Here is an 18,650-nt window from a genome sequence, read left to right as displayed (position 1 = left end):
GCATTAAACAGCTGTTCTCAAGCTGTTAATTAAAAACAAAACAAACAAACTGCAGAGGAGGCAGCCCAAGCATTTGTTTTGGAACACATTCTCTGCTTGCCACTTACATGTTTTGAGTAAAGTTTTCAGTACCCACCAGAACCAGTTTAGTTGATATTCCTTCTGGGTTGTTAGGAGTTTTCTCCATGAGAAATCGCAGGACGTTTATGATGTCATATGCTAGATTACTTAAACTCTTCCTTCTTTGGTTCCTGGAGCTGTGTGTACGGTGCTGAAGTATGACATCCATGCCTTCAGTTAAGTGTTTATCTTCAAATGCCTCTAACTGGCACTGTCTTTGTTGAAGCTTGCGCCTTTTAACCTGGATCTCCTCTCATCTTTTCAAGGAAAGACACTAATATGAAGACAGAAAACAAGAAGATCAAGAAGGTTCCCTTTTATCTCTTGTTTCTAAGGTCTCACCTCTTGTGAAGTTGTTTGTAAACAATTTTGTCTTTACCTAATATTCCTCTCTCTGGATATATTATAAGTGTAAGTGATCCACTATCATCAACTTGTATCTCCATACTCAGGGTAGGAAAGCCATTTGGCTCTTTTAGATAATGTGTGTGAGTAGGAGAAAAACAAATAGGGAAATTCACTCATTTGAGATAATTCAGATATTTTGTGCATGTTCAGTTCCCACAAATGTGATATCTTCTAAGTTACAGGGAATTAGGTAAGATGATCAAAATAATTAAATCGAATGGGATTGGAAGGTAGGAATATTGGTAGAGGTATGAGTAATTGGCATGTTTACTTTAAGAAGATTGGATTGAAGAAAATGAATTAAGCATAATCCAGGAGTACAGAGGTAAATACTTTTAACTGAACTAACAAAGGAAAGACTAGACAAAAACCTAGTTGTCAAAACTAAGAACATAGGTTACTGTTGAACTATTCCTGAATACTGTCAAACTCTTCATTTAGCACACTTAAAGATACATTTTTCAGGGAAAAGTGGAACTTTTACAATTAAATGAAATCACCAGTTGGGCATAAATAACCATGGAAACACTTGAAGAAGGCTGTACATTTTCTGTTGTTTCATCTATAAAATACCCACTCATGTATGTATTTAATTTTTTTAATTTTTAATTTTTTTTCAACTTTTATTTTAGATTCAGGTGGTACATGTGCAGGTTTGTTACCTGGTAATATTTTGTGATGGTGAGGTATGGGGTGTAAATGAGCCCATCACCCAGGCACCTAGCATATATCCAATAGTTAGTTTTTGATCCTTGTCCCTCTATCTTCCTTCTAGCAGTCTCTATTTTCTATTGTTGACATCTTTATGTCCATGAGTATATAAATGTTGAGCTCTTATTCATAAATGCCACTCACTTATTTAAAACAAACATCACTTTCTTGAAAAAATGTTTAAAAATGGTCAACTACCCTGCTAGCATTTTGATAGATTCAGTCACTCCTTTGTGAACTTATTTTATTGATTGCTTTTTGTGACCCATTTTGGACACACTAAGAGACAGTATCTGAAAGACAGGAACATTCTTGCTATCATGTGATGGTTGGTTGGTCAGATGTTGTCAGTCAGGCTATGTTGAAAGCATGGGCATAACACCTCCTATGAGGTTAGAAGGGACCAAGTGGCCTACATATTCCCATTGCCTTCTGGACTGCGTCATTAGCTTGATTTCTTTTCCGAAGATCAGTTTTATTCACATTTAAGAGGTCTTCAAAGTTAGCCACTTGTCACAATGCAATATCACAGAAGATATCAAAGCAAATCTTCTGTCATTTGTGCTCTCAAATTAATAGTACAAGTTTGAAATGGGAAAAGATAAAGTGTTCTAGGAGTAATCAGTTGATGTATAGACCACCTAATACATACAAGGCTGTGCTAATGGCTGTGGATAAAAGGACTATTCAGAGGATGACTCTACCCTCAAAGAGTTCATATTATATTTGAGGAGGCAGAAGCATGCAGCAAATAAAAACAACAAAGAGAGTTGTAGAAACAAGTTGAAGAGGTGTCATGAGGGCAAGGGCAGCATGGGGGTCGCCCTTGTCAGAGTGCATCACAGAAAAACTTAAGATGTCTTCATTAAACTCTGGTAACCATCCGAGTGTGGTCCATCTTATTTGGAAAGGCATGAAACACAAAGTTCATAGTATGTGATGAGTAAAATAAATCATCAGGTTCTAAGATGCTCTGGTAAAGTGTATTCCTGATTCTTCAATCTCCATTCAATTCAGCAAAATCTCCTGATTGCTCTACCTTGAGCTTCATTTCTGCCTTTGGGCGCATTTTTTTCCTATCCCAACCCAAAACTTTCCAGGCCGACTACACGTGATTATAATTTATCTATGCACATATATGTTTGTAAATAGGCAGTGCTGTGCTTCCTACTTAAAAATATATTATGTATATCTTTACATGAAAAGACAGCTAAGCTACACCATTATCAATGAGTATAATGTAAATTGAGCAATGTTTGATTTAGTCAACGCATTAATGTTGATCATTAAAATTGTTTCCAGTTTATTTTCACAATCAATGGCAATAATTTATTTAATGTCTTCACATATTATTCCCACTTCATACTATTTATTTCCTCAGAATAAACTGATGAAAATGGCTAAAACATGGATTTTTTAAGTTTGCTAAATGCCAGACACTTCCAGAAAAAAATGGTTTCAATTTGTACTTACACTAGCAGTGTGTGATATTCCCCGCTTCTTCACAATAAAAATCCTAATTTATTGTCATTACTTTAGCATTTTTTCAGAATACAAACAACATACCTCTTCATTAAAGAGACTTAAACATCATAAAAAAGTTTTCATAAAGAAATGTATTTATTTCTTGTACTTAAGTTTTTGAGCCACTTGATCTGGAGTGTGCGTTTTAAAGTCTTACTCTTTACCTCTAAGTTGCAATTTTGTTTTCTTCATATGTATAAACTCTACCTTTCCCAGTTATCCGAATTCTCGTCTTACTTGTGTGAAACATTTGCGCATATGTAGGTTTTTTGTATTTTGGCGGGAGACAGCAGTGTTTATTTCCAGATACTCTTCTCTTCAGTTGTTGAGCCTTGTTTTTTCTATTCAGTTACTCATGCTTTAGATTTCACATTGGTCCTACAGAGGTCAAAGTCAATTTTTGGCATTGTTTTTCCCTGGACAATTAATATGTACTTGTCCTTTCAGATCAAATTTATAATCATTTTGACAAATTCCTCTAGAATAATTTTCTATTGCTTTTTAAATTAATACTGAATTATTTAGTTTTATAAATGTTTTCCAAAAGTTTAGCATATTACCAGTTATTTTACCATCTTTATTGTTATTATATAGAAATATTTTATTGTGTCTGGGTGTGGTAGCTCATGTCTGTAATCCCAACACTTTGGGAGACCAAGACAGGAAGATTTCTTCAGGCCAGAAGTTCAAGACCAGCCTGGAAAACATGGCAAGACCCTGTTTCTACAAAAAATGCAAAAACATGAGCTGGATATGGTGGTCTGTGCCTGTAGTCCCAGCTACGCAGGAGGCTGAGGTAGGAGAATTGCTTGAGCCCAGAAGGTGGAGGCCACAATGAGCTGTGATCATGCCACTGTGCTCCAGCCTGAGGAACAGAGCAAGATCCTGTCTCAAAAAGGAAAAGAAAAAGAAAAAGAAATATTTTTGTTGATATGTTGTTGATATTATGAGTAACTACTTGTTCATATATGCTGGGGCATTTGACATTGTTATTAAAACCAGAGGGGATTCCTGCGAGAAGTATAAGTGATCTGAGACCTGGGTCTACAGTAACCAGATGAAGAGAGAATTGTGCTCCAGGCAGAGAGAGCTCCTGAGTCAGGCTATTTTCTGGGAGAGACGTGCCAGGAATTGACAGAGTGCTGCGGAGTAGAGAGCTGAGTATCCAGGTCACTTAGGGACATGCAAACCACAATCAAAACTTGATCTTTAGCTCACAGACAACCAAGAATCTTTGAAGGGTGTTAGAATGGGAAAAGAGGGAGTTTATATGAACAGGTTTGAAGATGTGTTGTTATTAATGTACTTCTGAGTTTAATAATTAATATTCATTTGGGAAATATTTATGTGAACTTGGTTTATAATTATAAGAGTTTTCTGTCTTTTGAAGGCTATATATATTTATAAAATAAATGATTAATTAATTCCATTTTTTTTGTATACAAAGATTTTGAAATTTTCTGTCCTTAGAAGATTTTTATGGGATGTTTTTTGAACTAGGAATTTTGGGAAAGCAGAATTCCATTAAAACTTTTAAATTGTTCCAAATCTAGAGATCTTCTTTGGTATATTTTGGTATTTATTTTTATTATACTTTAAGTTCTAGGGTACATGTGCACAACGTACAGGTTTGTTACATATGTATACATGTGCCATGTTGGTGTGCTGCACCCATTAACTCGTCATTTACATGGGGTATATCTCCTAATGCTATCCCTTCCCCCTCCCCCCACCTATATGTGTGTGTGCATTATATCTACTTATAATTATATATGCATATTAAGAATTTTGACTGTGTGTGTGTATGCATTATATCTGCTTATAACTATATATGCATATTATGTGTATGCATGCACTCATACAAAACTATACTTTAAAATCGTCTTCTTCATTAAAATTTCAAACTATATTGATATAATGTTAAAGTAACTTCCCATACTATAAATATTTTATCACTCTTCTCATATCTGTAGTTGGATCATTTTTCTTACTTTTGATGATGTTTTGTGTCATCCTTTCTGCCCTCAAATATCATTAGCATGGCCAGAAATAGGTCTATTTTGTTTCAGTTTTAAAGAATCAACTTTAAATGTTCAGTCTGCTTATTTTAAAATCCATTAATATCTATTTAAGTCTTTCATATGGTCTTTCTCTTATTTAAATGTATTTTGTGGATATTTTTCTAATGTATTGGGTTGAATCTTTATTAACATCACATTTTTTTTCTGTAAGAATTACATTATTAGAGGTTATAAAATTTTGTCTGGATACATCTTTAGCTATATCCTATAGGCTTCCATACATAATATATTTAATTTAATGAAAGTTTGAACTTCCTTTGGCCTAAGTAGTGTTTTAGGCATTTAAAGTATTTCAAATTCTCTGATTTAGATGTGAACCTATTATTATGATTTTAGAATTCTAATATATTTTAGTAAAAAAAAAAAAGGAGATTGTCCTATGGAAGCTAACTGAATATATTAAGCACATAATACGTTTCCATTTAAAATCCAAATTACAGAATTGTTCTCTTTGTTCCATTTATAATATCACCTTATATTGTAGTTTATATATATTTATGTCATTCCTTTTTGCATTTTTAGTTTTCTTTTCTATTTTGTACATTTTGTTTTGTTTTCTTTGAAGAGTAAATCTACACTTTAAAAGCAGATGTTTACTCTGAATGATGTCGTAGCCATGATTAACATAGTTGTTTTCTATCTCATTTCATCATATGCTTCGTGTTAATTCCCTGTGCTGTTATACCTTTTTTCTTTCATTATTTTAAACCATTTTAATACATACCCAAACACACATGTACACACATACAAATATTCTTTTAACTCATTTTAATACCAATAACTGATTTGGTTAATCTTTTTCAAAATTGTTCGTATTCTTATAGTTGCCTCTGTGTTGGAGTCATAGGCTCCAGAAAAAAAAAATGTATTTTTTTCTGGCTCATTTACTTAGAAAAAATGTTAGATTCTTCATAATTGTATATGTTTTTATTTATTATCAGCCCTTTGACCTGTATGTTCCAAGAAAGAGGGAATATTGTTAATGGTATCTTCTGCTCCTAGAAAAATGTCTAGTGAATACTGGATCACAATAAATACTTGAATGTATAAATACATAAATGAATGAAAGCTGCTTCCTGGTACTTCTTAATTTTACATTCTATTTAAATAGAATTTGTTTTGCATGTATAGTATTAGCATTCCATTTTCAGATCCTGTTTTCTGTATAGACAGAGATAGGTATATCTATCTGTGTCTATATATTAGATGTCATAGATACATATGTATCTATTTATACATATATATATCTTTGTTGATAAGAATCTTTTGAGTTCTGTGCAATGAGGCAATCATATTTACATTATTTTTAAATATATATATATTTAACCTGAATTCAACATTTACTATTAGTAATATTACAGTTTCTTCCCTTTTCTTAATTTTGTTTTATCTACACAAATATTCAGCTGTATCTTACTGTTTATTCCCCCTAATTTATCTCAGAATGTCTTCCTGTTTGAGCCACATATTACTCTCAACTAAAATGTATCTAATGATATCGATAATAAGTTTTACTGAACAGATAGCACATTCTAGACATTAGTCTAAGAAACTGACGTGTGTGAATGAGGTAAACTTTGAAACTTGTGCTCTTTCTATTATTACAGAGCAAATGGGGGAAACGGATACAAAAATAATTTCAGTGTCTGTGGTCACACAATTTGGTGGTGGAGAAAGGGTCAAACCCAAGAAAATTCTGGCTCCAGAGCTCTCTCTTTTTACTGCAACATTGTATATCTTCAGTTTAGACATTTTTTCACTTTTATTTGGAATTTATCAGGAGGACACCTGTGGTCAGTGTGAATTTTAGCCTGTGTAGGTGACTGTGTTTTCCTTTTCTTGTGTTTTGTTTGCATGCTACTATGTTTTCATTAGATGCTGCCAGATGCTTTTACTTCAAATAACTTTCCCAGACACACACAGTGTATTTATTAATGAAACAAAACATCCATATAGAGTCTTTTTGTTACTTTCCCAAGTTTTCCTTTTCAATTTTTATTAATAATTCTCTCCTATTTGTGAATTCACTCTTTTTAAAACATTGACATGTTTTAAAACATATCAATTTATATTTTGCTTTTGTAGTTCCAATACTGCATGTCTATCTATCTTTCTTTCTTTTTTTAGATGGAGTCTTGCTTTGTTGCCCAGGCTGGAGTACAATGGTGGGATCCTAGCTCACTACAACCCCTGCCTCCCTGGTTCAAGTGATTCTCCCACCTCAGCCTCCTGAGTAGCTGGTATTACAGGCACCCGCCATCATGCCTGGCTAATTTTTGTAGAGACAGGGTTTCACCATGTTGGCCAGGCTGGTCTTGAACTCCTGACCTCAGGTGATCCACCCACTTCAGCCTCCCAAAGTGCTGGGATTACAGGTGTGAGTCATCACACCCGGCCCATGTCTATCTTTCTTATCATTTAATATCTGCCTTTCTGCATCCCCGGAGAGCTACTCAAGTTTTATCCTCCACAACCCTAACCCAATTTTATGTCTTCAGTGGTCTTCTTTGCAGCCTTTCTTGTAACTTCTCATCCTGGAACTGTTTTTAATTGCCATGGGTAAAGCACCACACTAGCCTGAGTGTGTTCATCCTCTCCTGAAGTGTTTCCTAGTGTTATTGTCATGGGTAAAGCACTGCATTAGCCTGAGTGTGTTTATCCTCTCCTGAAGTATTTCCTAGTGTTATCATCATGGGTAAAGCACCGCATTAGCCTGAGTGTGTTTATCCTCTCTTAAAGTGTTTCCTAGTGTTATCGTCATGGGTAAAGCACCACACTCGCCTGGGTGTGTTCATCCTCTCCTGAAGTGTTTCCTAGTGTTATCATCATGGGTAAAGCACCACACTCGCCTGAGTGTGTTCATCCTCTCCTGAAGTGTTTCCTAGTGTTATCATCATGGGTAAAGCACCGCACTCGCCTGAGGGTGTTCATTCTCTCCTGAAGTGTTTCCTAGTGTTATCATCATGGGTAAAGCACTGCACTAGCCTGAGTGTGTTCATCCTCTCCTGAAGTGTTTCCTAGTGTTATCGTCATGGGTAAAGCACCGCATTAGCCTGAGTGTGTTCATCCTCTCCTGATGTGTTTCCTAGTGTTATCATCATGGGTAAAGCACTGCACTAGCCTGAGTGTGTTCATCCTCTCCTGAAGTGTTTCCTAGTGTTATCACCATGGGTAAAGCACCACATTAGCCTGAGTGTGCTCATCCTCTCCTGAAGTGTTTCCTAGTGTTATCATCATGGGTAAAGCACTGCACTAGCCTGAGTGTGTTCATCCTCTCCTGAAGTGTTTCCTAGTGTTATCACCATGGGTAAAGCACCACATTAGCCTGAGTGTGCTCATCCTCTCCTGAAGTGTATCCTAGTGTTATCGTCATCGATAAAGCACCACACTCGCATTAGCCTGAGTGTGTTCATCCTTTCCTGATGTGTTTCCTAGTGTTATCGCCATGAGTAAAGCACTGCACTGGCCTGAGTGTGTTCATCCTCTCCTGAACTGTTTCCTAGTGTTATCGTCATGGGTAAAGCACTGCACTAGCCTGAGTGTGTTCATCCTCTCTTGAAGTGTATCCTAGTGTTATCGTTATCGGTAAGGCACTGCATTAGCCTGAGTGTGTTCATCCTCTCCTGATGTGTTCCCTAATGTTGTCATCTTGAGTAAAGCACCGCACTAGCCTGAGTGTGTTCATCCTCTCCTGAAGTGTTCCCTAATGTTATCGTCTGTTTCTGCTCCCATTGACATTGCAGGAAGCTCCTTCTAATTCATCATGTCATCACGAGGAGCTCATTAGATGAGATGCTACCCATTAGATGGAGGATCTGCATTTTGGGTGGATAGTGGGCAGAATAAATCTTCAGCCCTTTTTCCCCTCACCACCTAATCCGCTTAGCCTCTTCTAAACTGGTAAGCAAAACTGTGCAGTTATGTTTGAATTTTTGTTGAAAGAGAAGGAAAAACTTAGAAAGGAAAAGTTTTGATTTCTTGTTAGCTAGCATTTTTCCTTGTGTCTGTGTATTTCTCACTTTCCTAAATGAAGTCTCCTGTTCATTGTGCTGAGAACACTCCTTCAAGAACCTCCTTTGTTGGTCTACTTGCAAAACTCTACCCTTTTTCTCCACAATTTCTTGGCTGGAGGAGGGTTAGAATGGGGAAAGCAGAGAAGCAGACCCTGCTGCAGAGAAAATCTGGCACAGAGACACACAGCCAATCCTTTTTCTGAGTGGTTCACGTCCTGAGAGACTCCGTACATGTGCTGGCTGAAACTGAAGAGGCTTTTCTCTACTGAGGAGTCACTAGGGTTCATCTTTTCCTAGTACTCAAGATTTTTAATTTTCAGTGTAGATAAAAAGTTGAGTCGTTTCTGTGGTTTTGTGAGCATGTACTGAGAAGTTTGAAACAGGCCTGCCTGGAGAATGTGTAGACGCTTGCAAATTATTTTTTAGGCCCTTGTTGTTCATGTAATGCTATTACCTAACATCTTGATCCTCATTGTTTAATCTGAGAGTGAACTTAGGCAATGACAGTCTTCTTCCTGGAATGAGTTTTCCCAGACACTAGTCTTTTACAAGTCCATATCTTTTGCTAAAAGATTCCTCTAATGGCAATTATTTGCATGATCAGGAAGAATGTTCTGAGATTTTATCATTTTAAATAATTCAGAAGACAGTGCACAAGCCTACAACCCTGCCTAGTGTTCAACAGGTGACACATAATTTTAGAGTATTTCCCCTAGTGTTCAACAGGCGACACGTGCTTTTTAGAGTGTGTCCCCTAGTGTTCAACAGGCGACACGTGCTTTTTAGAGTGTGTCCCCTAGTGTTCAACAGGCGACACATGCTTTTTAGAGTGTGTCCCCTAGCATTCAACAGGTGACACATGTTTTTTAGAGTGTGTCCCCTAGTGTTCAACAGGTGATGTGTGTTTTTTAGAGTGTGTCTCCTATTGTTTGTGCCTGTGGTATACACACAGTAGCTAAGAAATGCAATATTGCCTTCGGCAAGAAATTGTGTGTCCTCAATATCAGCATTATCTCACATGCGCAACAGCTTATCATAGATTAGCATTTGAATTTACTCAGCTGTGGTCCTTTGCATATGTTACATGATGTTTGATCATCACAACATCCCTTAAGTTTCCTGTGATATCCTAATTATAGATCAGGAAATGGGCTCTAAGATTTTAAGTAACATGCATTAGGGCACATTGCGAATGATGAAGCCAGGATCCCAAACAAGCATTCTCAGTGCAAGTATTTCAGAATCAAGCAACCCCCTACTCCAAAACAGTGTTCTAGAAACTGGCTGCCACCTCTGTGCGCTTACTGCTGCATCATCTGCCTCTCTGTCTGGTGTAACACCTGAGTGCACACAGAAGTGTTCAAGAATTCAAAAATCAAGTTGGATTTTAAAGAGTGTTAAACCTGATGAGGAAACTTTTAAAAGATATTCTTATATTCATCGTGTATTCAAGATGTGAATGCACCACCCATAGCTTTCTAAGATTGTGTATGCTTTCCTGTCTCTGGCCTACAAGATCTTTTATGCATTTCATTCAGTCGCCATCTCCAAGGCTTACGACTAACCAACCAAATCAGGAAGCTTTTGAGTGAAATGAGGGGGATATTAGGACAGAAAGCACAACCTGGTCTATCCCAGTCTAAACCAGCTGAGATTCCCCTCTTGTGAAGCCTTCAAGACCCACAAAAATACAACACTAAGCAAAAACAAAAAATGGCTCTAATGTACCAAAGAGACAGAAAGAAAAAAACAAAAAGATCATAATGAACATGTTAAACTGTTATATGTTACAAACTGCAACTCAATTCTACTGATAACACTTAGTAAATAATTCTGTCCTCTTTACCCCGGTCTGCATACCTTGAAGAACTGATCACTAATATCTCACTGTCTTCATCACTTGCAATTGTCTTCCTGAACTGACTTTTGTTTCCTGACTATCCCAAACTCCTTTTTGCTTTAGGGATGTCACATTTGCTATTTATTTTGTAGGAACACCCTAGCCCTAAATCTTCACGTGAATTTTCTTTTATCTTTCATTGTGTTGAAGTTTTCCACAAAGCACTTATTTGCATTACCTGTAGCCATGGTTCCCACTTTTGATTTACTGTGCTTATTTCATAACTAGAATGTAAGTCACATGATTCATATTGTTTCTATTTACTACAGTATCCCCAGAGCTTAGAACACAGCACAGTACTCTCTCTATAAATAAAGATTTGGCTGCAAATGAATGAGAAATTGGCAAATGATGAAGGAACACATAAGAATGGCGAATGATCAGGTAGATAATGTAATCATATTTATTACAGTTCAACATAGTTTTCAGCTGTGTCTACAATTTATGGTTATTTCTGGATGAGACTAACAGGTTTTAAAATTATCACAGAAATTCCCAATTTGATCCAATGGCCTATTGAATTATTTTCTTGGGTTGTTTGAATTGATTGGATCAATTGTCTTTCAGTCGTATCCACATTTTAAATAAATGGAGCCAACTCCAAATGAAGGATCCTCTCTAGGGCCCAGATTTTCTTCAATCATAATGAAACTCCCTTAAGCCAAGTATCAATTGTCAAACATTCATTCATCTTCGTCCCATGGGGTCCTAATGTTGAAATTATTCATCAAAAAGAAATAGCCAAGAAAAAGGAAGCTACAAATCTACCACACCAAAAAAAGTTTTATATTAGCTACATAAAAGATTTTAATCTAATAATGTTTACACAGACATGTTTAAGTGATTTATCTTTTGTCATTTTCATTGACCCTGCTCTCTTCTTATGCCTCCAGGTCAAACTCAGTACCATGAATGAAAACAATGAAACCTTGTCCAGAGGCTTTACCCTCATGGGGCTCTTCACTCACGATAAAGCCTCAGGATTCTTTTTCGGTGTCATTTCTGCCGTCTTCTTCATGGCCATGATAGCTAATGGGGTCATGATCTTCCTGATTAACATAGACCCTCACCTCCACACCCCCATGTACTTCCTCCTCAGCCACCTCTCCCTCATTGACACATTATACATCTCCACCATTGTGCCCAAGATGCTGGTAGATTATCTCATGAGTGAGAGGACCATCTCTTTCATTGCCTGCACTGCTCAGTGCTTTCTCTACATGGGCTTTATGGGGGCTGAATTCTTCCTGCTGGGTCTCATGGCCTATGACCGCTACGTGGCCATCTGCAACCCACTGCGCTATCCTGTCCTCATCGGCTGGCGGGTCTGCTGGATGATCCTGGCCAGCTCTTGGTTCGGCGGGGCTTTGGACAGTTTTCTCCTCACCCCCATTACCATGAGTCTCCCGTTCTGTGCCTCTCACCAAATCAATCACTTTTTCTGTGAGGCACCCACCATGCTGAGGCTGGCCTGTGGGGACAAAACCACCTATGAAACAGTGATGTACGTGTGCTGTGTTGCAATGCTGCTGATCCCCTTCTCGGTGGTGACTGCATCCTACACCAGGATTCTCATCACAGTGCATCAGATGACATCGGCTGAAGGGAGGAAGAAGGCCTTTGCCACCTGCTCTTCACACATGATTGTGGTGACATTGTTCTATGGGGCTGCCTTGTATATGTATATGCTTCCCCAATCTTACCACACCCCAATCAAAGATAAGGTCTTCTCTGCCTTTTATACCATCCTCACACCCTTATTAAACCCTCTCATCTACAGTCTGAGGAACAGGGATGTGATGGGTGCCTTGAAGAGAGTTGTGGCAAGATGTTAAGGGACATGTGGTGTGATGAGGAAAGAATTCTGATAGTCTAAAACCTCCACATCCCCATTCAGGCATATGTGGGGTTGTATCATGGATACCATGGATAATGCTGACAGGAACTGCCAATACCAGCTGTGCTAAATGGTGTATCAACAGTACTCCCATCAAAAATGTGAAGTTGCTGTAACAGTCACACACAAATAATGCCAGAATTCTAGAAACACCACTCTCGTTTATTCTTCTTTTGTTTCTACTGATTCCAAGTCTTCTCTCATATCACTTCTCTGATTGCAGTTCGTGTATGTAAATGCCCCCAAATGTTGAGTTAACATTACATATTCTGCCCATCTTCAATGACTCCATAAGAACTGGTGATTTTGACTATATTGTTTAAACAATCCATCAATTGGCTTATCAAAGGTTTAGGGATGCCAAGGTTTGAAAGACATATGAAGGAGACTAAACTGTCATAAAACTGTAAAAGAAAAATCTATATAGACTTACACCAAGATTCAGAAAATCCAAATATCTCTTCTTTGAGTAACCACTGAAAACACTCCTCCTTTATCTACATTTGGAGCTAAAAAAAAAAAAATGAATCATGCGTTTTGTAGAAATGCCAAGACTAAACCTTTATGGAGGAGGGAGTCTGTAATATTATTTTTTAATATGGTAACTAACTGTTACATTGGAAGACACAGCAAAAGGTAGTTGATAAAGAAATGCCCTATTAACTAGCAGTTTCTGTAATCACTTTTCAGCTTCTTCTCCAATTCACTAGCATTTTTAGACTTTTGGGATCCCTGTGTAGGTGTTAGTGTTGTTGGAGTTATTTCTACCAACTTTTCTCTTTTAAAAAAGTAGAAAGCATCATATTTTCCTTCTCTATAGCACTGGCTTTTGCATTGGATAGCATTGCAAAGTGGGAAGGAAATACCCAGCTTTTCATCTGAAAATTAGAACTGGAAACCCTTGTAAATGACTTAGTGTCATGAGCGGTGCAAGGTTAGAAATAACCAGGACCACAAATGCTTGTGTCTTTCCACAGTGTCAGGATTTTATTGATGCTGTTTCAATCACAAAAGCCACCATGAGCTACACGGAGTTCCCAAGGAGGCAACTCCCCTTAGTACTTTTCATTCACTTGGTAGTCAGAGCTGCGGGCACACAGAGTCAAGCCACTCCACAAGTCAGTCAATATTGCAAACCATACATAATAGTATACTTAATCAGTATGTAAATGTTATAGGTTTAACATTTCACAACAAACAAACTAACATTTAACACAAGAAGGAAAAGGGATAGGAGAAAGGATCACAAACCAGTCCAGGGGGAGAGAAGAAGAGAAAAGTGGTCCTGGTCCAGGCCGGGTGGTCCGTCGGTCTTGCAAGAAAGAGTCTCTGAGGTGGCAGAGACTTCAGCAGCAGATGCCAAGTTTTCATCACCAGTGACTGCAAGATGGTGTCAGTTAACACGGCTATTTTGAGCTGCTGAAGGCCTGCTCTTTTACGGTTACAGAGTCCTCCCATGAGAATTGATCATGGAAGAGTGTGCTTGTTTGAGTCCTTATCTGGTTGGATACAGTCTTTTATTTTTTAATTTGTTTAGTAGACAACACATCTTATCCTTGTTGGAAAAGTGCTCTATGAAATATAAAATAAAGTCTTTTTCTAAGATGGAGTTGGCTACGTCAAGGGTGTTCTATACACTTAGTATGATTTCTTTTTAAGTGGCTAAGAACTGGAGAAAACATGTTTGGCCTAAATTGTGGACACAGTAGTAAAAACCAGGACCACATCCCAAACCCCCCAGGCCACCTCTACAAGTTGCTGTGCCAGGCTTTGTACTGTCATTGGTTTAACAAAATCTAAGCTGGGTTCAGTGATGTTCTGTAGTGACTAAAGATGGTGGGTGAATGAAACATAGCCACACCTCCTTTTGTACTGAAAAAGTTGCTGGGTATTTGACAAAATATTTAGCCAAATAGAACAGCTCAGCTTGGCATTGGGCTGCGGACTTAATCAAGAAAATAGACCTGGTCTTGCCTAACTGAGCAGGGTTTTCAGTTGAAATTCAGGAACAGCTTTTCCAAGGCTCTTCAGCTGGAGGCTCAACATCTCCTCAATCTTGTCAGACTGTCTTGGACAACACTATATGCCAGATAATATGAGGGAGCATTTCCAACCAAGAAGATGTTGAGGTACAATAAACACAACAAATCAGAAGAGAAGGAGGGGGCTGGCCCATAAGAACTGGTCATCAGTTTCAGCTCCACATAAACACCATGTGAATTTCTGTCAATCATACACTGCTTCTGAGGACCAACTTTCCTTTTTATAAAATTTGACTTAATACATACATTTTTTCTTGTAAGATTTTAAAATCAAGTAAAATGATGAATGCAATAAAACCTTATAAATGCTAGTCATTATTTCAGCTATTCTTTGAAATGATGATTGGCTTTTATATTCAGCTTTTACAATTTCTTTCATTTCTATCGATTCATTACGCACAAAAGCACACTCTCTTGTACAGCCACTTTGGAATACAGTTTGACAGTTTCTTACAATACTGAACATAATCTTATCATATGATCTGGCAATTGTGTTTCTTGGTATTAACTCTGCTGATTTGGAAACTTATGTTCATAGTAGATTTTTCATACATTCCAAAACATAGACTTAATCAGAATGTCCTTCAGAAGTTAAATGGATAAAGTGTGGCACATGCATACAGTGGAATATTATTTAGTGTTAAAAATAAATGATTTATCAAGCCATTGGAAGACATGGAGGAAACTTAAACGCATGTTGTGAAGTAAAAGAAGCCAATCTGAAAAGGCTGCGTACTGTGTGATTCCAGCTGCATGACATCCTGGAAAAAACAAAACTGTGGAGACAGGAAAAAGATAAGTGTTGCAAGGGGTCAGGGGGAGGGATGGATGGATAGACAGAGCACAGAGGACTTTCAGAGCAGTGAAACTATATGACACAGTAATTAATGTTACATAATATTAGGTTGCATGGTACTATGCATTTGTGGAAAAAAAACATACAACTCTGGAACAGAAAGACTCATCCTTATGTAAAATATGAACTATTAATAATAGTTCATAATAACATTGATTCATCTGTTGTAACAAATGTATTACACTAATGCCAGATGTTAACAATAGGGAAAAGAGAGAGCATATATAAAAACTCTCTGAACTATCAGTTCAATTTTTTGGTAAACCTCATTGTTCTAAAATATAAAATTTCATTTTAAAACAGTTTTCTAACAATTATATAACTCTCTGATACTATATTTCTTGACTGGATTTCAGTCAATAAATCATTAGGAGTTCTCAACAAAGAATTGTGGTGTTTGTAGAAGTTAGGATGGGGGTTGGGGATGAAATAATAAAATTTGTTAATCTAATTGGTCTTGTTTTGGGTGTTTGGTTATATGTTGTTTTGAAGATGCAGGAGCACTGAGGCTAATATTTCCTGGAAAGTTAGAAGAACATGGGCCAAATATTAATTAGTTTTATGCTTGGGGCATATGGTAGGAGCCCCTCATTCCAAGTTAGCATTCCTTCCCCATTCTGCATATATAAGAAAACACTGGAAATGCATCATCTGTATATGCAAGAGGGGGGAAAATGTCTCTATTACCTCACACCAGAAAACCAAAACCTATTAAAAGAGGGATGCTGCTGCAGGAGAAGGCCTTTTTAGAGTGAGTGAATTTTTTTTAAAGAATTTGATTATTCATGACCCATCATTGGGAATTTCATCTCGAGTTCAGATATTCAGCCTTTGTTGGAATGTGAAGCCACTTGTGGGCCACCATCCCTGCAGGAAAATCAGTTCAAAACTCAGCCCGACTCTGCGGGAAACCTCTTAGAAACTTGTGCTTCCCCTGGTTGAAACCAGCTAGCAAAAGGCATAATTTGTGCTCAAAGAAGAATTAGTAATGGCTAGAAGAGAGATTGATTTGTCTTTTAGCTCTCCCAGTAACTCAGTCTACCATTTGGATGACTCTGTTTTCTTAGCCTGAGTTTCCACTTAAGTGAATAGGGAATACTCTCCTAGATATGGTTGTTGATTCCCTCAGAACAAAATTAACACAACAACAATCAAGCCATGCACAACCCTTTTGGAAACTTGAGGAAGAACACGAGCAACATTTCTAAAGGTTTTTTCACTATTCTGAAATTCATAATGTCATAAATATATGTCATTTTATTACTAGACTTTAGAAATATGTAGGCATTGTGTAGTACATAAGAGTGATTTTTGATATGAATTGATGTTCTCAAGAAGTCAATGGTTTTACATTAAAAAATGCAGGACTGTGCATGGGAAGGAGTGTAGGTGGAATGATTGGGGACCATAGAGCAACAGGAGTCTGGTGCCTTCTAGGATCTATCCAGAGATATTCAGCCTGACAAGCATCAGACATTCATAATGATGCTCAAATGAAATGTGGAGAATTATTGATGCAGGAGGAGAATTCAAGGGAATTTTGTCAAACTGATGAGTTTTTGGTACATGCTAGTTGCAAAGATCACTGCTGGGTTTCTGGATTGCTGTGCTGAGGATTTTTCTGAGGTCACATGTAGGCTCTGTGGGAAGAGTGATGTAAACTAATTAGCCAGGATGGACATAGGTGGGTTCCTCGGGATGAGGTCTAGGGCGTGGGGTGCCACATTGGCTGCAGTCAGCTCTTACCCATAAGTGCCATCTAATGGTTTATAGCATAGCAGTCGCACAGCAGGAAGAAATAAAAAGCATCTAAATAAGGAAAAGAAGGCAAACTATGTCTGTTTGCTGATAATATGATTCAATACCCCGAAAAAACCAAAAGACTTTGCCAAAAGATTCCTGGAACTGAGAAACAACTTCAAGTAAAGACTCAGGGTACAAAATTAATGTGCAAAATTCAGTAACATTTCTAAACACCAATAACATTCAAGCTGAGAGCCAAATCAAGAACTCAATTCCATTTACAACAGCCACAAAAATAAAAAAATCTAGAAATACAGTTAACCACAGAGATGAAAGATCTCTACTAGGAGAACCACAAAACACTGCTGAAAGAAAGTAAATAAGACTCAAACAAATGGATAAACATTCCATGCTCACTGGTTGGAAGAATTAATCTCATTAAAATGACCAAAAGAAATCTACAGATTTAATGTTATTCATAAAAAACTACAGACTTTATTTTTCACAGAATTAGAGACAACTATTCTAAAATCAAGATGAAACCAAAAAAGAGACCAAAAAGCCAAAGTAACCCTAAGCAAAAAGAATAATGCTAAAGATATCACAATATCTGGTTTCAAACTATACTATAATGATCCAGCAACCAAAGCAGATGGTACTGGTATACAAACAGACACATAGACCAAATGGAACCAAATAGAGAACAAAGAAAGAAAGCCACAGACCTACACCCTGTTTATCTTTGACCAAGTTGACAAAAGCAAGCAATGGGGAAAGGACTCCCTACCTAATAAATGGTGCTGTAATAGCTGGATACCCATATGCAGAAGAATGAAAGTGGACCCCTGACTTTCACTGTATGCAAAAATTAAATCAAAATGAAATAAAGATTTAAATGTAATAACGCAAACTAAGAAGCCTAGAAGGAAGCCTACAAAACCCCATTCTGACCATTGGCCATGGGAAATAATGTATGACTAAATCCTCAAAAGCAATTGCAACCAAAACAAAAATTGACAAGAGGGACCTAATTGAAGAGCTTTTGCACAGCAAAAGAAACTATCAACGGGGTAAGCAAACAACCTATAGAAAGGGATAAAATAGATTTTCTAGTTTATTTGCATAGAGGTGTTTATAGTATTCTCTGATGGTAGTTTATACTTCTCTGAGATCAGTGGTGATATCCCCTTTATCATATTTTATTGTGTCTATTTGATTCTTCTCTCTTTTCTTCTTTATTAGTCTTCCTAGCATTCTATCTATTTTGTTAATCTTTTCAAAAAACCAGCTCCTGGATTCATTGAATTTTTGAAGGGTTTTTTGGTGTCTCTATCTCCTTCAGTTCTGCTCTGATC

At 37.2% G+C, this 18,650-nt stretch overlaps 1 protein-coding gene across 1 annotated transcript; it reads left to right on the top strand.

Annotated features, from left to right (window-relative positions):
- The first annotated feature begins 231 nt into the window (after positions 1-231).
- Positions 232-15,865, top strand: LOC100456005 (olfactory receptor 2T6). Its single transcript, XM_054560604.1, has 3 exons — positions 232-535; positions 8,592-8,744; positions 11,662-15,865. The coding sequence occupies exon 3, from the start codon at positions 11,666-11,668 to the stop codon at positions 12,590-12,592; it is 927 nt and encodes a 308-aa protein (XP_054416579.1). The 5' UTR covers positions 232-535; positions 8,592-8,744; positions 11,662-11,665; the 3' UTR covers positions 12,593-15,865.
- Positions 15,866-18,650: the final 2,785 nt, after the last annotated feature.

Source organism: Pongo abelii, chromosome 1, assembly GCF_028885655.2.
Source record: "Pongo abelii isolate AG06213 chromosome 1, NHGRI_mPonAbe1-v2.0_pri, whole genome shotgun sequence".
NCBI classification, from domain to species: domain Eukaryota; kingdom Metazoa; phylum Chordata; class Mammalia; order Primates; family Hominidae; genus Pongo; species Pongo abelii.
This window is presented reverse-complemented; position numbering and strand designations above follow the sequence as displayed.